The sequence below is a fragment of the Cherax quadricarinatus genome, chromosome 32, assembly GCF_038502225.1.
Source record: "Cherax quadricarinatus isolate ZL_2023a chromosome 32, ASM3850222v1, whole genome shotgun sequence".
Classification (NCBI taxonomy): Eukaryota; Metazoa; Arthropoda; class Malacostraca; order Decapoda; family Parastacidae; genus Cherax; species Cherax quadricarinatus.
The window spans coordinates 4,096,870-4,123,124 of NC_091323.1; the positions used below are offsets into that span (position 1 = coordinate 4,096,870).

The 26,255-nt window shown below is 42.2% G+C and overlaps 1 protein-coding gene across 4 annotated transcripts in view; it reads right to left on the reverse strand.

Annotated features, from left to right (window-relative positions):
• Positions 1 to 26,255, reverse strand: part of LOC128690340 (uncharacterized) — a 316,053-nt gene that overhangs the window by 192,917 nt on the left and 96,881 nt on the right. For all 4 annotated transcript variants that reach the window (XM_070090422.1, XM_070090421.1, XM_070090424.1 and 1 more), the window contains exon 2: positions 21,026 to 22,157. In XM_070090422.1, the coding sequence (XP_069946523.1) occupies positions 21,026 to 21,092 (67 nt within the window). In that variant the 5' untranslated portion in view covers positions 21,093 to 22,157. The remainder of the gene's footprint in view (positions 1 to 21,025; positions 22,158 to 26,255) is intronic.

Here is a 26,255-nt window from a genome sequence, read left to right on the forward strand (position 1 = left end):
GCATAGTAGGAATGGTTTAGCGTTCATAAATAAGGTTATAAGGTTTTTTAGCGATGCGTCTTCCATGCGCATTAATAGAGAAAAATCCAAACTTTTGGAGGTGGGGTCCTGGGTGGGCGGGACGTTAGGTACGGAGTATTGGTGGAGAACCGTTGAGCGGATAAAGATCTGCGGTGTGCATTTTTGCAATGACGAACAGGCGGCACGTGCATTTAATTCATCCATTGTAGTTACAGCTGCAATTCGTAGGATGGCGGGATGGAGACCAGGTGATGTAACATTACACCAAAGAGTAATAGTTGTCAACGTACTGGTGGTGTATCCATTGATGACGGACGATGTGTTGCGGTTACAGAGGAAGGCTTTGGATTTCATATGGGGTTACCGTAGGCATTGGTTAGGGAAAGACAGTTATGACGCACGTAACTCGGGGAGGTTTGGGGTTAATACCACTATTCAGTCGTCTAATGGGCATATATGTACGACAGGAATTCCTAACAAGGGGTGGGGTCAGGGGAGTGAGAGTTGATGCAGTGATGAGGGAGGTTCGACGATGGTGGGTGGGGAAGGACCTCACAAGGTGCGAAGCAATGTTACGGCACTTATTGATGGTGCAAAACCCTGTGAGAGTTAAGGCAGGTAAACTAGATAATATAGGTATAACATCGGCAGAAGTCATCGGTGCTGAGGTTTTCCCAGGATATCATTGGAAGACTATATGGCAGGGGTTCAAGAAATTGCGCTTACAACCACGGGTTAGGGAAACTGGTTACCGTTTTCTCCACGGGATTTTGGCATCCAAGGCACAATTGTACATTATGGGAATGACCCAGGATCAGACGTGTGCGTGGTGTGGGTGGCCGGAAACGGCGTTTCATGTGGTATACTTTTGTGACAGTTTACATAAGGTTAGGGATTGGTTCAAGGGTGTTCTCCGACGAGTGGGAGGGGGGGATTTTTCGATGCTTAGAGTTTTGAGTCTTGAAATGGGAGATTGCTCGGATGCTGTACGACGTTCTGTGTCATATTTGGTACTTGACTATTTATATGTGTCATGCGGTATGCGGGGACTTAGGGGTGCAATGCGTGTCAAGGCGCTGATGCATGGGCAATGCTGGGAGGGAGCTTTTTCGTTGGGGTATAGGAATCTAACGATGAAAACGTTACGGAAGTAATGAGGTGGGGGTAGGTATAATCCCTTGGTGGAGCCTAGGGGTTGGTCTCCCGGGTGGGGGGGAGAGAAGAGTTAGTTTTTTTGGCGTCTGGACTATATGTTTTATTTGGTGTGTATGGTGAATCTGGGTGTAATGTAGGGTGAAGGAATGGAACCTTTGTGTGGTCTGGGGTATAGTGTCTTGCTGGCGTGATTGAGTATCATAGTCTGAGAAAGGGGGGAGGGAGTGGTACTCAGAACCACGGTATAGTTTTCTTATGCTGAGTCATGCTGAACCACTAAGTCACCAACAGAGGCTACGCCGTGTTTAATGTTTACGTTTTACAAAATTTTCTAATTTCCCAGGTTGGTATTAGTTGCATATAGCGTGAATTGTTTGGAGTTTTGTAATGCAATTGTTTTTGAGATGTATTCTGTGTGCACCTGTTAGTACTGGTTTCACTAAGTCAGTGCATAAGAGTCACAGCAATGTATGTAATGCGACCTGCGAGTCTTAAAGTGTGTGCTGGAAGATTTGTGTTTTAATTATTGGTATGGTGTGTAACGAGATGCTTTATATAGAAGTTTTAAGTGGGTAATAGTCTTAAAATGTTTGTTCAAAACACTTCTTTCCTATGTTGTGCTATACTTTATATGATGCGGTCTTCTTAGAGTGGTCCATTATTGTGCCAAGTACTGTACATACATGCCTCTTGATATCTTACTGATGATATTGACTATTCCATTTTTGTTACAAGGTATGGATCGGTAGAAAGCACATTTAGTAGTAGGGAATAAATTGGTGGGGTGAAGTGGGATCCTGCCGGGGAGGGAGGGGGGGGGGTGATGGACGACTGCTTTAGGATAACCATAGTAAGTATCTGTGTATTAAGTCAGTTGTATTCTATTGTTTATGTCATGCATTATTGTAAGCAGTACGATTATTTCCTGTGTATTATGCAGACACAGATTTTTACAATATCGTGGATATTTTTTTTTTTTTTTTTTTTGTAACCATGGTATAGCTTTGTTTTGGTTTAGAAAGACACGTAAGCAAACACTATAACATATTTATTAGAAAACGTTTCGGTTATAGTTATATGTTATAGTGTTTGCTTACGTGTCTTTCTAAACCAACTTGTCGGTATTTATTACCAAGGTTTATACCAGCTTTGTTTTCCAGGGTAGCTCCATTATGTTTTGTTGGTATTATACATCTTGGTCTGTATCCTAGGAATTGTGGGAAGGAGTTTTGCTTTTATACAGAATACTGATGTGTGTATGTAATATTGTTTGTTGGACAGCATACCTCGAAACGCTTTCTCATTTTGATTTATATTTGTTGTATGGATTTTATTAATAAAATATAAAAAAAAAACTTTCTGGTGCTGAGTACTCAGCTATACATGATGTGTATTTCTTGTAATCGCGTAAATTACCTGTTTTTAAATCAGTGTTTCTTTGCAACCTTATCAATGTTATTAAGGTTGAGACATCATAGTTGGGAGGTAAATGATATGTGAAATTAGAATGGGTAACATCCATTGTTTGTAGTATGTTGTTAGGTTGTAAATAGTGGGGTGGTTGGATAACCACGGGAAGGGGGGGGGGGTAATATGTCTGTGTGTAATATATTCAGTGCAATGAATTGTATGGTCTGTAGCGGTCGATTACATCAATGTGGGAAGAAAAGGGATGTATCTGAGGGTACACATTACGTACCATTTCGAGGGATGTGTAGATAAGTGTTCACATTGTGTTGGATGTTGTTGTAGCTCCAACAGGTTAGGGTTAAGTGATAGGATAAGGGTACAGAGAGGGGGGGGGTTGTACCCACACGGAGTTGTAAGTGTGGTGTGTAATGTTAGTTGTAGGTAGGATTGTGTTAATGTTATAGACCTACATGTGTTTTATATATTATATTTTTGTAATGTCACGTTTTAAATAAAATATAAAAAAAAAAATTCCATTGATTCAGTCGACCAAACTCATAGCTATTTCGCTAGAACCCCTTTTGCTCTATCGATTAAGTACAAGAAACCGCCTATTTACCGGTTTCAACTACCCAATAAAGTGAACAGAAACTGGTAATTTGGCCAATTTCATAGACAATACAAAGCCAATTTCAAAATAGAGTCCAGAATTAACAATGCAAACATTCCAAGCACTAAAATAAAAAAAAATCTGTGTTAGTCACGTCTCCAGGCCTCTGTGACGAGCTGTTCACTCACGACGTTACTTTCTTTCCATAGTGTTCATGTTTATAAAGACAATGTTGCTGACTAGAGCTTGATAATAATTTTTATATTACCTTTAATGATGTTTATAAACATTCTCTCAGATATAGCTGATGTTCCCTATCAATTACGAAAAAAATATCAAAATATACATCCTCTAAAAGAGGGTTTATATGTTGACGCCGAAATGGCTAGTTGTGCTAGATTATTATGCGCCCCATAGCCTATCTTTGCATGGATGACAGAGCATGAACATATGGATTTACAAATGGTTTAGGAATAAAGCCTGTAAAGGTTTAATAGTAGTACTTAAAGTTTATTCAGGTATTCACAAATACAGTTACATAGATTATAATACTTAGCAGCATATATGTAGAGAACCTGGGATAACGCAAAAATGTCAAAGTGACTTATTTAGATTGGGGTCCTTCATGGCCCTTCAGGGTCCTTCAGGGTCCTTCAGGTTATATATCAACAGTAGACTCGTATGTTGTAATCAAATTTTTAAAATTTACTTAAAATCTTACCTTGTTTTCGTTAATAAGATACCTTGACATATCACTTAGGCTATTTTACGATTTCAGTATTTCTCATTACGAAGACAATTTAGCACTTAGTGTTCATGATAGTGACCACATGTTTTGCATTTGGTCTGATCATCATTTGTGTGTTTACCAAATTACCAAACGTTCTTGTAAACAAGTCTATGCCTGTGATGAATGGTTTGAAAAACCGACAAGTTGAAGATTGAGACACTTATGCAGCATATGGGAATCTTTATTCAGGAAACGTTTCGCCACACAGTGGCTTCATCAGTCCAATACAATGAGGAAGGCATAAGGAGAGGAGGAGCATGAGGTAATCAGTCCCTCAGCCTGGAGTCGATGTGTTCAGTCCATCAATCTTGTAGAATGTACAGCATAGGGCCGTAGACGTGGCTTATATACTGTAGTGAGGTGAGGTGAAGCAGGCGGAGGCGGGGTCATAGTGGTACCATCCACTAGTCGAAGTAGGTCTTGGTCCAAATGTTGAACAAGTGTTGAAGAATTCTTTGTAACAAGATCCCATGATGCTGCAGTGTCTGACAGTTGTGATGAATGGTTTGAAAAACCGACAAGTTGACAAGTTGACCCCGCCTCCGCCTGCTTCACCTCATCTCACTACAGTATATAAGCCACGTCTACGGCCCTATGCTGTACATTCTACAAGATCGATGGACTGAACACATCGACTCCAGGCTGAGGGACTGATTACCTCATGCTCCTCCTCTCCTTATGCCTTCCTCTTTGTATTGGACTGATGAAGCCACTGTGTGGCGAAACGTTTCCTGAATAAAGATTCCCATATGCTGCATAAGTGTCTCAATCTTCAAGTCTATGCCTGGCCACTACAACATCAGTCAGTCTGTTTACATTACAAGTTGCTCCATAAACATACTTAATCAACGTTCATTTATCATTAGTGGGTTAAAGATCTACTCAGGCTTCTAACTCCATTTCTATAACATTCAGTTTCATTAATTACTTGTCTCCTATTATTATTCCTAATGCTAGACAGACACATTCTAAAGCTATATTGTACACTTTTCTTCAGGGGACATTGGTAAATTATCAACTTTATTATGAAGGAGTAACTCAATCTGTGATAGAATCCAAGAAAATTGTATGTTAATAAAATTTGCTTGGATTTTTGGGTCCCTATGTCTAGCTTTTCCAATCAGCATGTTAGAATTATTGGGAGTCAAGAGCCTTCAGTGATGGCATAGAATCAGTAATAATCAAAGAGTCAAGGATCATAAATTAAGTTTAGTGCTATTAGAATGGCAAGGAATTCAGTTTGTAGTCTTGACGCCCAGTTGTTAATACTTACGCCTAACTTAACATAGTTTCTATCGTTCTTGCCTAGGGAGGTGACAACAAGACCAGATGCAGCCCTGCCAGTATAGTACTGCTTGCACCCATCACTGTATATAACCAGTGATAAATTATTACTAACAGTTAATACTAGCAATTAGCTTTTTGGGAGGGGCTTTCAGGCGTATATCATATAAACACATCTTCCGTGGAGGGGTGGAATGCTCTTATCTATAGTGACACAGTTTGTGTAATTTATGAAACGTAATTCAGTCGCATGTTTTCATAACCTATTCTGATTTGTACATTAATAGACATTTAGTATGATTCGTACTGATAGTGTCTGGTTCGTTTCAAAACTTTCTAATACGAAGTGTTGTTAATTTCAATAATTCTTTTACTGTTACCAGGAACAGCAAACTCCATCATATTAAGAACCTTGGTAGATTTAGGGCAGCCGAGAATAATTTTCTGGAACTCATTTTGAATGGGCGGAGATTATTATAATCAGAAAGAAGCGCTAAACCATAAGGTTATACAGCGCAGCAGGGCAGGGAAGGATGCAGGGGTAATGGGTAGTAAGAGGGAAAGGGATGATTATTAGGTTACGTGATGCGGGGCAGTGGATAGTGCAGGGGTAGAGGGTAGCTAGAGATTAAGGTGGAAAGGGCTGAGAAGAGTGCCAGAGACATCATCATCGGAGTTTGTGTAGTAAATCAGTTGCTGTCAAAAAGTCAATGAGTGTGTCTGGATTAAAGGAGGGTCCGTCACCAAGAAGGGAAGGCAAAGAAAGGGCAGCAGAGCGGAGATGACGTTGAATGTAAATTCTGCGTGCTCGTTGATAGTGGGCAGTCCAACAGAATGTGGCTTACAGATACTCGAACTTGATAATTCTCACAGAGAGGAACAGGACGCCTCTCCATGAGATACCCAAGAGTAAGACGAGTGTGGCCGATGCGAAGACGGGAGAGTAGTCTCCCAACCTTGACATTGATGACAAGAAGACAGCCAGAAACCTATACTCGGCTTAACAGAATGAAGTTTGTCATTGAGCAGATCAGACCAACCTTGTTGCCAATGGGTGCAAAGATGGGTAGCAATTACAGCAAAATAGTCCATGAATGGAACACCTCTATATGAAACTGGGAGGTCATGTACTGCTGACTACGTAACAGTGTCTGCCTGTTCATTGCCCTGTACGTCAACATGACCAGGGACCCAGCAAAAAAAACTATCTCTGTGTTTGCTAGAGATACGGCATAACCAAAGTTGGATGCGAAGAACTAGAGGGTGATGTGTATCAAATTTCCGAATAGCCTATAAAGCACTAAGGGAGTCTGAAACGACCACAAATGGTGATACAGGCATAGATCCAATTAGGATAAGTGCCACAAGAATGGCATACAGTTCAGCCGTAAAAATGCTAGCCGAGGGTAAAAAATGCCTTCGCACGACACTGTTCAGAAACACTGCTGCGAATCTGGCGCCATCAGAAGACTTAAAACCATCGGCGTATACTGCGATAGAATGAGAATGAGAGCGGAAGTGTTCAAGAAAAAGAGAGCGGGAAGCCACCATAGGCAGTTGGGCTTTCGCGCATGGCAGTGGGAGAGAACAGACACGAACAGCCGGAACTTTCCAAGGGGGTAGGGAAAAGTGAGAGGCTACATGAACATAGAGAGGTGGTAACTGAAGAGAAGACAAGAGCGAATGTAGGAGGAGAGAAAAGGGACGGAGTAAACAGGAGCGACGAACAAAAAGAACATTTACCAACATCAGTGACTATCCCATATATGGAAGAATTGTAGAGGTCATGGGATGGAACATAACAGCGAAAGCAATGAACATCACGGCAATCAGACAAAGATGGAAAATTCGCCTCTGTATAGAGGCTCTCAACAGGGGACGAACAAAAGGCACCAAGGCACAGGCAGAGACCATGGTAATGAACAGGATCTAACTTAGAGTTGCGGGAGAAGCCGCATAATAAATTTGGTCACCATAATCTTGCTTCGACAAGACTAGGGTGAAATGGAAACTGAGTAGAGTGTGACGATCTGCTCCCCATGAACACTGTGCAAGAACCTTAAAGAGGTTTTAGCCGACCAGGCAAGTTGTCTTTAACGAAGAAATGTGAGGTTTCCACGTCAGCCGGCAGTCAAAGAGCAGGCCCAGAAACCTGACCGTATCACATGTCGGAATACGTGAACCGTGTAAGTACAGGGGAGTATTCGGTATAAGCGGCCGTCTAGTGAAGGTAATGAATCGGGTTTTCGTAGTGGCAAATTTAAAGCCATGAGAAGTGGTCCAATGTGAGACTCGGTCTATCACTCACTACACTACCAGTTGACAGTCAGTGCCCGAGTAAGCTATAGCGAAATCAACAAAGTGATGACCAAATATGCGAAGGATGAATGGAAGGTAGGTCATTCATAGCTAAGAGAAAAAGAGCAGTACTGAGGACACAACCTTGTGGGACTCCTTCGGCTTGTACAAAGTCTGAAGAAAGCGAGGCGCCAATACGGACCCGAAAATGTCTATCGGACAAGAAAACAGTGATGAAGTTTGGTAGATTACCGCGGAGGCCTAAGGAGTGGGCTTGGGCTAGAATGTTATATCTCCAAGTGGTGTCATATGCCTTCTCTAGATCGAAAAAGACCGTTAGGACACAGTGGCTGTTAACAAAGGCATTTCGAATATATGTATCGAAGTGGAGCAGGAGGTCTAAAGTAGAGTGGTCTTTGCGACAGCCATATTGGCAAGAGGAAAGGCTATTATTTGTCTCTAAGAACCACATCAGACGTCTATTCACCAATCGTTCCATCACCTTGCAGACAACATTGATCAGGGCAATGGGACGATAGTGAGTGGTATTAAATCCTGAGGCGCCAGGTTTGCAAAACGGTAGTACAACAGCTGATTTCCAGTGTTGTGGGAGAACCCCTCGCTCCCATTGGAGGAGAAATCTAAGGGCAATTGCTCTCTGGTAGGTTTAGACGCAAGAAATGAGGGACAGAGGTGAAGCCCTCGGGAGACATGGAGAAGATAGTTCCCAATTTCTGTGGCAACTTCTAAAGGTTCTGGGACATTAACTAGAGCAACCCGTAAAACAGGAGCTGGCTCCAGAGCTTACTTACCACACAATTTCCACACTTTTTTCCAAATCGCGCACATACGGGAAGATGAGGTAATGGAAGACACGTAGTCTCGTCAACAAGCGCGTTTAGCGTCGCTTATGACACGGCGAGCAGCTGCCCTTGCCTGCTTAAAATCCAACAGACGCTCTGCGGTTCGGTTATATCGATAACGGCCCCACGCAGCACGTTTTAAACGCTCTATCTGGGCGCATGTAGGAGACCACCAAGGTATGCATGTCTGAGAATGCCTACCTGAGGCTTGGGGGATAGAACGAGTCGCCAGAGTCAAAACTAAAGTCGAAAAGTGATGTGCCAGTTCATCAATAGACGACAAAAGGGGGTCCTCGCAACAGGTGGTAAGACGGGAGTATAATTCCCAATCTGCTCGAGCAAACTGCCAACAAAGGTTACGAAACGGTCAGGTATGTGTAGCAGAAGTAAAGTAAAATGATCACTATCGTGTAAATCTGGAAGAACAGACCACATGAAATCAAGTGCAATGAGTGAGGAACAGATGGAAAGATCAATGCAGGAGAGAGACTGAGTGTGAGAGTCAAAATGGGTAGGAGCACCTGTATTTAAAACATGAAGAGGACGAGAAGCGAGAAGAGTCTCCAACTGATCACCACCAGAGTCGCAGTGGAACCCTCCCCACAGGTGATGGTGAGCGTTAAAGCACCCAACAGCAAGATAGGCGGCCGTAGATAAGAAATTAAAAACGCAATATCAGAGATACAGACTGCACGGGAGGGGGAAAGATAGAGAGAGGAAACTGTAATCCATTTGTATAAATAAATCCGAGCTGCAGTGAAACGTAGCTGGGAACAAATAAAAACTTGTTGATATAGTATGTCAATGCACATAAGAAGTGCGCTTTCGTAAGAAGATTCGTCAGGTAAAGAATCTGAAGAATATAGTAGCATGTAGCCTGAAACGGGGTGAATGACAGAAGAACAAATTCTAGGCTCTTGCAACCCAACACATACTGGTGACAACTGTGAGAGCAACTCCGAGTTGTCCCCGATTGCCCGTAAGGCCACGAATGTTCCATTGCATAAAAGACATTATGTACAGAAATAAAATTGGCAACAATAAAAAAACGATAAACCTATGGGCTATTAGGATCTGTAAAGTCAACGTGTGGGGGTAACGTTAAGCGTGTAAGGAAGAATGTGAATGTTGCAGAGGAATAGATTGTTGCGAGGGTCGTGAAATAGAAGGGGTAGAGGGAGTCCCGGTGTCAATCAGAGGTGTCGTCTCCCCAATATAGCTGGAAATAGCGTCTAACGTCTCAGTCGTTAAGGAAACCGACGATGCTATGATGTCAGAGACAGGAGAGGCATTGCAAGGAAAGGTCGGAGGAACTACAGAGGTTACCAAAGAGGTCTGAGGGATGAAATTAAGACACATGTGCAACATCTGGGTATCTTTATTGTAGACGTTTCGCCATCCAGTGGCTTTATCAATACAAATTCTAGAACATAGCTTGAAGACAGTAGGACTATATACAGAAGATGAGGTAATCAGTCCCTCAACCTTGGAGTAGGTGCGAAGAGCACCGTAGTCGTGGAGATTCTGAAGCAGGAGCAAGGAGCATGGCGCTTATATAGTAACGTCAAGTGTAGCAGACGAGGGCATAGTCACTACCAGTGACTCTGTCCTAGAATTTGTATTGATAAAGCCACTGGATGGCGAAACGTCTACAATAAAGATACCCAGATGTTGCACATGTGTCATAATTTCATCTTGTCGGTATTATACACCATTCTTGCACAGGTCTGAGGGAGGCAGGGAGTATGAACCTAGAGAGATGCATCGGCTGGGGTAGAAGAGGCCTGCAGTGTAACAGGAGAGGAAAGAGGCTGGGGGGGAACAAGAAAAGAGGGGACTACACGAGGGTGAGGGTGAACCTCTACCTTCGTGTGAAAGCTGGAAAGAGGGTGAGAACGAGGCTTCGAGGCGGGAGATATATTTTGTGCAGGTAAGGGAGACCGGGGCTAGTTGACAACAGGGGTAAGTTGACACACTTGTAATAATTCAGATATTTACCGCTAGTCGGCGTTGTTATTTACATCATAGGATCACCAAGTGCTTCCTCACTCACCAACAAGCTACAATACCAAGAGGTTGCAGTACTTAACTGGAGTGGGGAAAATTTTGATTTTGATGCCGGTAAGTAAATTATCATTAGCTTATATTGTTTGCTGTAACATTTATGGGGTTATAGATGAGAAATATCCAATTTAGCCATAGTTTAACTTGTGGTTTAAGAATTGTTTACACATAAAACAGTTTATATTAGGTTTATTAATATATACTAAAACCATTTATAAACATTTGGTATGGTTGGGGCAAGTTGGCTCAACAAAAATGGGGCAAATTGCCACAGTGTCAACCTCACTTCAAGATGAGAATGAACTTAGACCCTCTACTTCTGGACTCTGTGGGAAGAAAGCCCCAACTCCCGAAGAACTGAGGCCATTGCATAAAGCTGGTCCTAGGAAGAGAAGTGGAATGAACAGGTGGAAACGCCCCTCTGCCATTTTGACTGACACACCAGTGAAAAGGACACTGGAAAAGATATCAAAAGAAGCAAAGAAGAAACAATCAAAAGATATCAAATAGTGTTCATGGTGACGAGGAAAGTTCAGATGAAGAGGACAATCTCTGTTTGGTTTGTATTTGTCCTTTTTCCAAAAGCAAACCCCGAGTAGTATGGATACAGTGTAGAATGTGCAAGTTGTGGGCCCACGAAGCCTCCACTGATAAAGTTTTGTTTTATACATGTCTCAACTGTGACTCAGATGATGATTTAGATTAAGTTCACCTCAGGTGTTAAGTATTCTGTGCAATTATTTTCAACTGAACGTATAACACCTAGTCAGCTTTTAATTTTATTTTATTAAAAAAGGTTTGTTTCTTTACTAAGAAAAGATTTTTAAGTTTCTATGGAACTGAATATTCTTGAAATGAAACATTATGAATAATCAGTATCTAAATTTACCGTTACATATTCCAAATTTACAATTAGTATTTGCTGTGCCAACTTACCCCATAGTGTGTGCCAACCTGCCCCGTACATGGGGCATGTTGGAACACGTCAAATGTTTTTATTCTAAGGAATGCTGTGCTTTTGTATTGAAAGAAAATAATTTTTTTTATTTCATGATAAGTAAGAGGAAGATTTATATTTTTCACTGGAAGTATAAAATTACCAAAATCGTTTGTTTTTCTTTCATCACCAAAAACGTAAAAAAGTGTGCCAACTAGCCTCGGTCTCCCCTAGTAGACGAGAAGAAAGCAAGGAGTGAGATGAAGTAGGAGGTGGTGGTGGTGCGGAGGTAGGAGTGTTAGAGGATAAACTGCAAAAGAATTAGAAACTTGGGCGACCCCGGAAGACATAGACGCAGGGGGATTACGAGGCGGGAGAACTGTCGAGGTTGTAGGTCTTTGGGCTACCCGAGCATATGAGACACGAGGGAGTTCACCTTGAAGGCAGAGCTGAGAGACATCCATAGTGTGAGGCCCTCACACTCTTTAAGATAACAGATCTCTCGTTCATTACGATAAACCTGGCAACGGCATGAAAAGGAAGGATGAGGCTCCTTGCAATTAAGACAAGATGGGGGAAGACTACATGACATGTTGGAACGATCTGCTGTCCCGCAGACCAGGCATTCCGTCATAGATCTGCAATGTTTAGCGGTGTGTCCAAAACGCCAGCAATTACGACACTGTTGGGGAGTGGCAACAACTTTACAGACCTCAAGATGAAGACCCACAATGTAGACAGAGGACGGAAGGTCACGGCAGTCAAAAAGTTAAAGGAACGATGTTACTAGGAGAGCGTCTCTGCCCACGAGCAGGCAGGATGTACGTAACTACCTTGAGGATAGAGAGGTTCTGAAGGGCTAATTGTTCTAAAATTAAGAGTAGCGTCCTTACGAACAGTGACTGGTATGTTATCTCTGGAAGTGATGCAGGAGAGGGCATGAGTTTGCTCTGAATTCTGCACTGTTAAGACATGTGCTCCCCTTCGAAGAGTATGGAAAGATATATTTTGGCCAACATGCCGTAAAATAGCTTTACCAATTCCGTGGTCAGAAAGATAAGCAGTTTGAGATGTTGTTTGTACAGAAAAGAATTGTCTCCATTGCGTACTCGTTAGTCCAGTATTCAAAGGTAGCGAGTGTCGTGTAGGTCGTTTTTGAGCTGCCATTGACGAACTGTCGTCAGCAGGTTGTCGAGGACGCTTAGGAGCAGAACCGCGAGCGGTCTGACCCAAGGGAGGTGGGCGATCTTAGAACTATCGCACCGTATTCGGGGAAGCGCGACGCAGTGTGAAAGTCGTGTTAGAAGCAGCGGTATGAACTGAAATGGGTGACTCCGCAGCACTTGAAGCAGGTGATGAAGCGTCACCAGCAGAAGGTACAGGGGTGTGAGAAGAGTCGGGAGAATGGTCCGACAACGAAGCCGGGTCAGAACAGCGTGTGGAATCAAAATGGGGCCTGGGAAGACGAAGGGTTGCGCTAGGTGAAGATTCCATAATAATAAAGGAAATGTCACGGAAGATGCACCATCTTCCGTGACATTTCCTTTCTTTTTAGTTTAAGAAAAAGAGAAAGAAGGAAAGAAGAAAAGAGGGACAGCGGAGGGACAGTCGCTAGGAGGTATGGAGGGGCCGAAATCGCCTCCCTCATCCAAGAGGGCCTCGAGCTCACTGGCAGTGAAGATGCAGCGTGGAACCCGTGCCATACCTTACCCTTCACGCCAGTAAACCAGCGCTCCAGGATAGCAGCCTCACATCTACCTATCTCCCTCGGCTGACAAAAAAAAGGACGGTCAGAAACCCACCACAAAGCATACCTCCTTCAGCTGTCATCCCACAGAACCAACAGGCAGCTTCCGGAGACACACACACATCATCTAAAGGGCATCCCACCCACGACCCGGAAACCGGGAAGGGAGTAGCGCATCCTCAGACAATTCAGATTCTACGGCAAACCACACCACCCCCAACGGACCTCACGGAGGGGGACAAACCCCAGCACACCACCCTCCACCTAGAAAACGTAACGCTACAGGGAATGATCCCAGAGGCTACAAACGGGACTGCAAAAAGGGGAGGGTTGGGAGAGAGGGAAGGGAAAAATGTGAGGTTATGGGGAGGAAGGGATAGGGAAGGGGGGACTCGGGGGGTAATTAGGTTCGGTCGGAGGAGAATGGCCGGAGAAAATTTCCCTTAGCAATATTAACATGGGTGCAGCATAATCAGTTAAGGTTGCAATATATGTATTGTACATCATTCTCACTGTTCTCACACTAGTACCATAGTTGAGGTTGTAGCAAACAGCAGCTTTTAAAACATTAGCCTATCTTAGCATTTCATATTTGGTTGTAGTACGATGGATTTATTGAAGGGTACATCTTCAACACGATATCTGTATTCTTTATAGCAGCTGATGTTTTCACCCACCAAACAGATCGATGGGGTAGTGTCGTTTTCTTGTCAATATCTTTGCTTTAGGGGAAGGGTCTCCAGAGGAGCCTAATGGAAATAAGTAAAGGACTCCATTGGAAATAATTCACCCTGACTTTTTTGGATTATCCTAGATTCTTTACACATATGCTGCTATGTATGATAATCTATGTAACTGTATTTGTGTATACCCGCCACAAGATTTTATGATGCCCTCAACTTAAAATGTTAATAAATAGCAAAACTAATAAACCCTCTTTTTCAGTCACTTAAAATTAAAGATTTTGTTGCTTGTAACAATTTATATATCAAAATTTGCTCAAATTTTGTTTTAATGTTTTCATTTTACAGATATGCCCTTTAGTTATGTAAGGCAAAAGCGAGTGTCGCCTGTTTATGAACAATGGGGCGTAAAGTACTTTGTATAAGCAGGTGAAAAAGCCTTGTGTGTCGTGTGCCACGAAATTGTTGCAGTTTTGAAGGAGTACAGTGTACTTTGGTACTCTGTGTCCCAACACAAAATAAGTTATTACCAATTCAAAAGACCACAACGTTCGGAAATATTTGAATCAATGCAATGCAGGTGTCTATCCAACAGGTTTTTTTTTATCCAGAAGAGAGTTGGAAATGTAACTTTAACCAGGACCAGTTACGAAGAAGCTTACGTGTTAGCTAAAAGAGGAAAGCCATTCACCGATGGAGATCTAATCAAAGAGTGTATAATGGAAGCACAGAGAGTTATCCCCAGAAAAGCAAATCTGTTCAAAATCCTCAGTCTTGCGCTAAATGGAAATAAATGGTGTAAAATACCGACACAATGGAAATATAAACGCACATGCAGTATAATGTGATCCTTTATTGACAACGTTTCGCCCACACAGTGGGCTTTATCAAGTCACAAACAGATCTACCTGAGGTGGAAGGTACGCGAGTATTTATAGTCAGGTTCAGAATGCTGTGGTCAGGTGGAGAATGCTGCATCTGATTATCTACCGAACTACCTTGAAGAGTGTGCAGATGACTTAAACAATGCTACAAAGGAAGCTTTTCTCCAAGCCAGAACACTAGGCACAACACTCCGGGGCAACATGAACAGACGCACCGCCGAAATCATTCGGAGTAGAGTTACCACAGCGAATGTTCAACAGGAGATCAGACTTACTAGGAAACTACAAACACTCTGCGATAATAGTAATTGGAAAAGTTTAGGAAGACCTGAAATTTTTCAAAATCTTTCATCTCGTCCACTGTCAACCACAGAAACTGAAGCCCTCAGCTTAAGCCTCAAATTCGCAACAGGAATTACGAAACCAAAACAAGACCTCAATTTCATCGCCAAAAACTACAGACACAACGACTCCGACTTTCAAAAAGGTTATCTTCAAGGCATCATCTCAGCGGCCATCTCGACACGGAGCTCCCCAGTCATACCTCGACGTTACATCATTGCACTTAAAGGTTTAGCAGAAAACACGACCATCAGGGTCACCACCACTGATAAAGGAGGTGGTGTTGTTATCATGAATACTGACGATTACATGAACAAAATTCTCAATCTACTTAATGACCCAGATACCTACAAACCTCTCACAACTAACCAAGTGGACAACCTTACTAAAACTTTTCTTCAAAGAACTCGCCGCATTCTGAGAGACTCAGAACAAGGGAAGAAACTTCTGCACACCATATCCAGCAACCCCAGACCTGCCAGAATGTACGGCCTGCCAAAAAACTCACAAGCCTCGTATCCCATTGAGGCCCATATATTCGGGAATAGGCAGTGCTCCCTACCAACTCTCAGGAATTCACGCAAAACACCTCTCTAAACTCTTGGGCACTATTAATCCAGCACATCTCAAACACTCGGGTGATCTTCTCATTCGCATTCGCAACATCAACATCAGGAACAAGAAACTTTCCAACCTTGACGTAACTTCCCTATTCACCAAAGTACCTACTACACAAGCCATCGATCTCTTGCGCAGGAAAATTGACGATTCACTTGATCTTCCTATTCCAGCCAGCGATTTCATCGACCTTGCTGAACTATGTGTTGCCTTTACGTGTTTCTCTTTCGAAAATCACCTCTTTCAGCAGACTTTTGGACTACCCATGGGTTCGCAACTCAGTGCGGTCCTGGCGAACCTATACATGGAACATCTGGAAGCCGAGCGTTTCTCCACCATTATTCCTTCGTCTGTCACCTGGCTCCGTTATGTTGACGACATTCTCGTAACTCCCAGAAGCTTCAACGTTCAAGCTCTCCAAGACAAGCTCAACCAGGTCGAGCCCTCAATCCAGTTCAGACCTGAAGAAGAAGTCGACAACACTCTTCCTTTCCTTGATGTTTTACTCTCCAAAGCTGACTATGAACTTCGTTTTAAAGTCTATCGAAAACCCACCAACCAAAACGATCATGACTCACGAAATCGCAATGACACGATTGCAAACAAACCATACCATGGGCGGGATTTGAACCAGCGACGGTCTGGAGTTTTGAGACTCTGACCGCGGGTTCAAATCCCGCCCGTGGTATGGTTTCAAAACGATCTTCTCCACTTCTACTCTCACCACGACACCAAAACTAAACGTGGTGTCATTATAGGCTTCTTCCTGTGCGCACCGAGTTCCTTGAGGAAGAATGCACTATAATTGAACAAGTATTTTCTAAACTCCACTATCCTTGTCACTTCATCAGAGACTGCAGACGACACCCAGAGAAGACACTGCCGAGAAGAGATACATAATCCTTCCCACCAACTCCATTGCCAAACACGTTTCCAACATCTTTTCCAATACCTCATTCCAAGTATCTACCTCCACAATCACGACCATCATGGACATCACCAGTAGTAGACAGGACAAGCTTCCATCCTCTGGAGGGGTATACATAATCCCTTGTAATGACTGCAGCAAATTATACATGGGTGAAAAATCAAGACCTCCAAACACGTATTTCAGAACACCAATACGCAAGCAGGTCTGACGTTACAAGGAATGCCTGTGTACAACACCGTAATTCACACAACCAATTAATAAACTACAGAAACTCAAGACTTATCGCCAGAGAAGACAACACTCAATACCGGAAAATCCTGGAATCATCGCTTATTTCTATGACCAACAACTTCAACCAGAACAATGGCTTCTATAACATAGCTGAACCACTTGCCAAGAAACTTCTTCATCGCTATCCCACATAAGAACATAGGAATGGAGGAACACTGCAGAAGGTCTGCTCACAAACTTATCCAATCTCCCTTCCAAGCTACCCAAGATTTTAGACTCTATAACCCCACTCGGTAGATCAGATGCAGCATTCTCCACCTGACCCAGCATTCTGAATCTGACTATAAATACTCGCGTACCTTCCACCCCAGGTAGATCTGTTTGTTTAGAAAGACACGTAAGCAAACACTATAACATATTTATTAGAAAACGTTTCGGTCCTGGGACCTTGATCACTTCTAACATACAGAGGTAGAAAGACATTATATATATAGGTGGAGAGTGAGGTGTGACGCACGTGACCTGAGGAATGTCATAAGAACATAAGAATGGAGGAACACTGTAGAAGGCCTACTGGCTCATGCGAGGCAGGTCTTAATCAGAACAACCTCTATCTATGATGAACATCGAAATGCCTCTAACAGAGACGATGTAAGATACGCCTGTGTCCTCCACAGAGACTTCACGGGGCATCTGATGAACTGGAATGAGGCACAACTCGTTCTCACCGAACCAGACCTCAGACGCCGACGGTGCCTAGAAGCCTCACTAATCGCCGTCACCGACACTATAGAACGCAACACTGGAAACTACAAAATTTAAGCAGCACCAACCCAACAACACAGGAGTCACATGATTTCATCGTCTACCCGTCCTCATCATAGATAGAGGTTGTTCTGATTAAGACCTGCCTCGCATGAGCCAGTAGGCCTTCTACAGTGTTCCTCCATTCTTATGTTCTTATGACATTCCTCAGGTCACGTGCGTCACACCTCACTCTCCGCCTATATATATAATGTCTTTCTACCTCTGTATGTTAGAAGTGATCAAGGTCCCAGGACCGAAACGTTTTCTAATAAATATGTTATAGTGTTTGCTTACGTGTCTTTCTAAACCAACTTGTCGGTATTTATTACCAAGGTTTATACAAGATCTGTTTGTGACTTGATAAAGCCCACTGTGTGGGCGAAACGTTGTCAATAAAGGATCACATTATACTGCATATGTGTTCATATTTCCCTTGCGCTAAATACTGCTGCTCGTAGAAATGAGGATATAGTAAGCAATATATTTCATCAAATTGAGACAAATCACGAAATTTTCAGTTTTATTCTCTCACTATTGATGAATGGGGCGACGTGAGTGACACATCACAACTCGTAGTATTCATCCATGGCATCAACAATGAATTTAACGTCACACAAGAATTACCATCAATGTATAGCATACAGAGCACAGGAACCGGAGGAGACATCTTCGAAGAATTGCAAAAAACCTGCATTAGAATATAACCTGGAGTAGAATAAATTTCAATGTGTGATACTTGATGGAGGAAAGAACATGTCTAGAGTGAAGAAAGTTAATTAGGATGGACAAATCACAAAAGTTTGCGAGGATGATGGATTCTCAAAGCCCGTGTTTCTGCATTCAGCAAGCATTGTGCGGAAAATACATGGATACGTCTTGCGTTCTGAAGTCTGTTGTTTCAACAGTATATATCTGGCATAACCATCGCCAGTTTCGTGATTTTCTGAAATAAAATGGTTTTGAGTTGGTTGACTTGCCTTATTGGCTTAGTTATGGCAAGGTTATATCACGGTTCTCTCAGCTCAAAACGAAAATTGATTCATTTCTCACAGAGAAGAATCGATCCGGACCACTTTTATCAAACACTGACAGGCTTTGGAAATTGGCATTTTTGCAGACGTGACAAGCCATACGAATCAAGTGAATCTGAAGTTGAAAGGTGAGAAAAATTTCATTTGTGATCTATTCACTCATGTCAAGGCATTCAGGGCAAAACTGAAGCTGTTTGAAGAACAGGTGAAAGTTTCTGACTTGGTTATTTCCCATGTTGTGAAAAATGTCATGAAGAAAATAAAGCGGAATTTCCGTCTTCGTTAGTAACATAAATCAGGAATGACTTGGAAAAACAATTTCAGGAAAGATTTTGTGATTTTGACGAAAAAACAGATGAAATAAAACTTTCTCAAAAAAACATTTGACTCCAGTGTTGAAACACTCCCATGTCAATTTCTAATGGAAATTATTAATCTCCAATCAGATGACATGATGGAAGAAAAGTATAAAGAAGGAAATCTGATCCAGGTTTATAAATCTTTACAGCCTGATATGCTCCCAGATTTGAAGCAATTTTCTTGTGGATCAGTATTAGTTTTTGGTACAATGAAGCATTGTGAACAATAATTTTTAAAAAAAATGAAGTATGTCAAGTCCAAATATCGCATAAATTTATCCGAAGAGCATTGGAAATTCACTTTAATAATTGGCTCTTCAAGCTTGAAGCACCTCACTTAGGGCAATATTTTGAAAAAATAAAAAAAAAAAAAAAAAAAGTTCCATAATTCCCATTAATCTTTTGCAAGTTAATCATGTGGCAGCTTTTATCTGCAGTTCAGTAATTAATTTTATTCTCAGAGCATTGGTTAATGTTTGACATTTTTTACTTTAACACCCCTCTGAAGGAGGGGTGTTAATGTTGCAGTTTAAAAACTGTAGTGTAAAGCACCCTTCTGGCAAGACAGTGATGGAGTGAATGATGGTGAAAGTTTTTCTTTTTCGGGCCACCCTGCCTTGGTGGGAATCAGCCAGTGTGATAATAAAAAATAAATATAATTTCACAGTGTAAGCACGATATTGTGTCTTTGTAAGTGTAATATTTCTTTCTTTTTCAACCATATATCGCCGATTACAAAAATGATCCAGATAAAACTTATTCATTCATTTATGTTTATTTATAAAACTGATTTTTTTCTCTGGCTCGCGAAAATATGCAAAATATACGACATGGCACTCGTAATGATAGTGTGGAGACTCCTGGTCTAGATGAAGATATGACGAGGCCTTGTGGATTACAAATTACTTGAATATCGTTAAGAATGGTACCCATCCTCTTACGCCCTGTTGTATCATATCATCAGCATAGCTAATAACTATATGTTTAGGTGAGGTAGGTAGCGCATTTAGGAAAGTATTATTCGGGATATTAAATAACACGGTGTTAAGAATTTCTCCCAGTGGTGCACATAACGAAATTTCTTTAGCAGTAAGAACACCGATAAATATGCTTATATTCTGCGTAATGAAGGAGAGCAGAAAATAATAAAAAAAAAGAGTTTCAATGTGTTAATTATCTTTTCTTGGGCCTAGGTAAGGTCTAGAGTGCAGATTCTGATAATCATTCTCTGAACGAGGTGCGAGGTGATGCAGTTATCAAAACATCTCATTTTGTTTCATGATTTTAACAGTACTTCCTAACAACTCTTCCAGTTTATTATATATTGTCTTCAAGATATTTGATGCTTTTCCTAATCCATTTTATAAAACTCTTAACTTGGATATAGTAAGCAAACACTGATTGTGTTGTGAGTTAATTATCATACTATCATTCTTAGCTTATGTCTCTAGACATTAGTTAAGTGGAATCAACTCAATCACTGTTAGAAAATGTGATAATATTAATTAATCCTCGGAAATCACAGCCATTCAGAGTTCTACGGTCATAAAATAAAACAATATGTGTTCCAAATGACAACATCTCTGCCCCTGCTTTTACTAGGAATAATTACCAACTTGTGTAAAAACAAACGATACCTCGGGCGAGGTTAGAACCTGTTATCCTAGTCCTTAAACTCCAGACCGACGCGTTAGCCACTGGGACAGCTAGCCACAGTAAGATTCATCCAACTAGGTATATTTATACACCATTTGTGGTCACAGTGGTGCCTATGCTAACCTTCCTATGGTGTATAAATATACCTAGTTGGATGAATCTTATTGTGGCTAGCTGACCCAGTGAATAACGCGTCGGTGTGGAGTTTTAAGACTATGATCGTGGGTTCTAACCCCGATTTCGTGAGTCAAGTGTGTAAAGACCCACGAGTGCGACTATATACGACAAGTGGTTATAAACTCACCTGATGCGGGTGTGGCTAGAATGACCATGAGAGTCACAACCACGTCCAGCAAGCGTCCCACCTTCATGGACCGTTCTCTGTAGATGTGAGTACTCTTGGAGGAAATACGGCGTCCGTATGAATCTATGAAGCCAGCTGGCCTGTAATTGAGGCCTCCTATGGATGTTATGAAGCCAGGTGAGAAGGAAATTAGTTTGGGAGCTGCTGATGGAAGAGCAAATTGATGTGAGGCGGTATTATCAGCTGACAGATAGTTAAAATTGCACGCTTCGGAAGACGAGCCTCTGACAAGTTCACTGCGCCGGGAATTGATGTCAAATTGTTGTACGTAGACACACACGGGATATGACAGCGGGAAAATCTTAACGATAGTTGATGATTCGATGATTTTACTAAATTTATGTTACGTGACATAGCCCAGATTATATTTAAGTGAGATACTCGAGCTTTCTTATGGCAGGCATAACCAAGCAATTGCGTAAGGGAACTTGTATGATTGTATTTAGCTGATTATAGGTGGCTGAGAGCGCTTTACCGGGCTGTGCTCTACGCAGCTGATGTTACAGCCACAGTGCTTCCGTCCAGGCTCCTGTAACTTGTGTTATCCTTTACGTTACTTCTCGTAACAATTAGTATAATTATATCACCTAAGTTGAAATCATACATTATCAATTTGCCTTTAGATTTCCTTTTCGTGAGGCACATTCTGACTTAATGTTCCCAATTTCCAGATTCTTTACTCAACTTTTACCATTTCATAAAGCATAGGCTATTTTATTGTATCAAAAGGTTCGTCCATGTATTTAGTTACTTCACTTTCTTATGAAAATTAATGGAACAATTAGTAAACACATTTCCATTAATATATTACTAACGTGGAGGTCAAAGAGTTGCTAGGCTGACACAGGTCTGAGAGAGGACGAAAATTTTAGCCATAATTTCGTGGCTGACCGTGTCAGGCTAGAAAGTATATAAAAATTGAGAATTTTACTTACAAACGAATCGCTCTGACCTATATGCATTTCACATTTCAATGTGCAACTTTTGTTGTTGATATAGTTTTTGTCGTTTGTGTTGTTATTGCTGGTGTTGATGTTGTTGTAATTCCGGCGCCTGCACTTGATCCTCGTCCCTGCAATTAGAAAAAAAAGTGAGTTGCCAAACAGTAATATTAGATAAGAAAAAAGGCACAATACCGTGGCTGGAACGATACACAAATAACCCGCACATACAAGAGAGGAGCTTACGACGACGTTTCGGTCAGATTTGGACCATTTACAAGGTGACTTTGTAAATGGTCCAAGTCAGACCGAAATGTCGTCGTAAACTCCTCTCTTCTATGTGCGGGTAATTTGTGTATAATACTACATATATTTCGGTCGTTGTGCGATCCGGAAAAGGTATCCCAGTATAGCATAACCCCAGACCCCTCTGCTTCAATGAATGCGAAAAAAATAGTGCAGAATGTGGCACAACTTCTAAATGCAAGTGCTCGTGTTGATATTAACGAGTAAAGACATGGAATGTATAGGTAAGTGACTTTTATAACCAGACCTGCTATAACAGTTTGACCAGAGGAAGTACAGTACGTGCGCTCGGGAGGAGAGTGTGTGCTGTGGTTGGAACATCAACAGAACTGTGATGTCAGAGGGCTTTTTGGGAAAGTATTGATTAAATAATTGACAACGAAAGCGTTTCCTGTGTTAGGCTACCGTTCATCGGTGGGTGAAAGCTCTTGTATTATTTGTGTATACACACTCATACACACACACACACACACACACACACACACACACACACACACACACACACACACACACACACACACACACACACACACACACACACACAGAGCTAAGGGGAATGTCCTATAAAGAAAGATTAAAGGAAATCGGCCTGACGATACTGGAGAACAGGAGGGTCAGGGGACACGTGATAACGACATATAAAATAATGCGTGGAATAGACAAGGTGGACAAAGACAGGATGTTCCAGGGAGGGGACACAGAAACAAGAGGCCATAATTGGAAGTTGAAAACACAAATGCGTTAGAGAGATATTAGGAAGTATTTCTTCAGTCATAGAGTTGTCAGGCAGTGGAATAGCCTAGAAAATGACGTAGTGGAGGCAGGAACCATACATAGTTTTTAGACGAAGTTTGATAAAGCTCATGGAGAGGGGAGAGAGAGGGCCCAGTAGCAATCGGTGAAGAGGCGGGGCCAGGAGCTAAGACTCGACCCATGCAACCACAAAGAGGCGAGTACACACACACACACATACATACATACATACACACACATATATAGACTGGTCCTAGTATTCATACCTTGAGTAGTGCTGATAAAGAGGACATCACATATGAAAGGCCCCTACGAGCTAGTGATCAAGTGGTTCTAAAAGTCAGGAAGGGCAGGAAAAATGAAGCCAAACTACACGAGAGGGACTAAACAGGCATGAGGAATTTCCTGCACGAGGTTCGGTGAGACAGAGAAGTGGAAAGGAAATCAGTAATGAGATGAGAGGAGGAAAGGTTCGTACCCAAGGGCAACAGTCATAATGAAAAGGCCAGAATGAGCCCTTGGTTCACCCAAAGGTGTAGAGAGGCTAAAACCATGTGCGCTAGAGAATGGAAGAAGTATAGAAGGTAAAGGACCCAAGGGAATTAGGAGAGTAGTCGAAGAGCAAGAAATGAATGTGTGCAGGTAAGGAGGGAGGCCCAACGACAATACGAAAATGACATAGCAACGAAATCTAAGTCTCACCCGAAGATGCTGTACAGTCACATCAGGAAGAAAACACCAAAGACCAGGTAATCAGGCTGAGAAAGGAAGGAGGGGAGTTTACAAAAAACAACCTTGAAGTATGTGAGGAGCTCAGCATGGAATTCAAATGGATATTCACAGTGAAGACAGAAAGGACTCGAAAAAGACGGAGTGGTGGGATACACCAACAAGTGCTGGACACGATACTTACAACCGAGGAGGAGATGAAGAGGCTGCTAAGCGAACTAGATATCTCAAAGTCGATGAGGCTGGATAACATCTCTCCGTAGGTCTTGAGAGAGGGAGCAAGGTCCTCTGTGTTCCACACACCACCTGACTCACAATGACTCCTAGCTCACCGGTCACACCACCTGACTCACAATGACATATCTATCGAAAAAGGGCGGCTAACTGTGGTATGGAAGACAGCAAATGTAGTCCCAATTAAAAAAAAAAAAGGAGAAACACGCAGTATTAAACTACAGACCAGTGTTACTGATATGTATTGTATGCAAGGTCACTGAGAAGATTACCAGAAGAAAAGTGAAGGACCAGCTAGAAAAGAATGTGTTTGTAAACGACTACCAGCACTGATTCCGAGACTGGAAATCCTGTGTCAGAAGCCCACGAGAGAGAGAGAGAGAGAGAGAGAGAGAGAGAGAGAGAGAGAGAGAGAGAGAGAGGTGGGTAGATTGCGTTTTCTTGGACCGTAAGAAGGCTTTTGATACATTTCCACACATGAGATTAGTGCAAAAGATGGAGGACCAGGCGGCATAACAGACAAGGCACTGCAATGGATCAGAGAATACCTGACAGGTAGGCGTCAGCGAGTTATGGTACGTGATGAGGTGTCACAGTGGGCGCCTTTGACGAGCGGGGTTCCACAGGGGTCAGTTCTAGGACCGGTGATCTTTCTGGTATTTGTGGATGATGAAAGGAATAGACTCAGAATTGACCCTGTTAGCAGATGATGCAAAGTTAATGAGGAGGAGAAGGGCCAGGCAGGACTACAGAGGGATCTGGATAGGCTGCAGGCCTGGTCCATCAACCTCGTTCCTGGAAAGTCATGAAGATCGGGGAAGGGCAAAGAAGACCACAGACAGAGTACAGTCTAGGGGGGACAAAGGCTAAAAACCTCACCCAAGGAAAAGGATCTCGGAGTGTGTAAAATACCGAGCACATCTCCTGAGGCGCACATCAACCAAATAACAGCTGCAGCATATGGGCGACTAGCGAACCTAAGAACAGCATTCCGACATCTCAGTAAGGAATCGTTCAGGACCCTGTACACTTATTATGCAGTGTTCTACAGAAAAATATTTTATAAAATAATGCTCAATAGTACCGGGACTGAACTGAAAGCGGACGTGCATTCCCTGAAAGAGGATGCGTTTTATTCCTGTCACAATCAGAGTGGCCAGGACAGGAGCAGATGAGGTGTGTTTAGGCAGTAGGTTACACACAGCAGAGGAAGTAAGATGTAGCAGTGCGAGTATGTGGTGTTGGGTAGGTTTTTGTAGTGTATACTATTTTATTTGTTTTGGTACTCTCATTTATTTGTAAAGCCCTAGTGTGTGTGTGCGAGGGCCTGTGTTTTGGAGAGTATTTAATATATTAACTGTAGGCTGAGTAGCCGGCAGGAAGAAAGGAAGGGGGATGTCTTGAAACCTCGCTGCTTATATATACTGTATCTTGTTTAACTCACTAGTATCAGTGTGCTAGTGAGCTAATGTGATCTGGAGTGTGGTGCATTTTTGGCGCAGATTTTAAGTTGTATATAAGTTACTTATTATTATATATATTTTTGTATAGGTGAGTTTTTGTGTCCTTCCTTATACAACATTAATTATTTGCACTCATGCTTCTTAATTTGTAGGAGTGTATGCTGGCCCTAGAGTTGCTGTGTTTTTAGTGTAATTTAAATGCCCCTGGACAGCAGACTGAGCAGCCATTTAGGAGCCAGGATCATTTTATTTAGGTTACTACATAAACAATTGTGTACGTCAAGCCCATATTGGAGTATACAGCGTGAGTGTGGAACCCACACCTGACCAAGCACGTCACGAAACTAGAGAAAGTTCAAAAGTTTGCAACGAGAATATTCCTGGAGCTATGAGGCATGTTCTACCAGAAGTAGTTAAGGGAATTCGACCTCACGACACTGGTGGATAGGAGGAACGGGGAAGGGGGAGGATGGGACAAAATAGCTTCATCAAGCGTTAAATTACCAGTTGGAAGGAAATCGTTATGTATGTTCTGTAGTCAGGCACACAAGACAAAGGAGTATTGAAAGAGGTTTACCACTAACACGCACATGTATGCACATACACTCATGCGTGCACGCACACACATTCACTCTCTCTCTCTCTCACACACACACACACACACACACACACCTGCAACCACACTAGAACCACAACTAGGCGAGTACACACACAAAGTTCAGCCCCATCAAGTTCAAAATCATG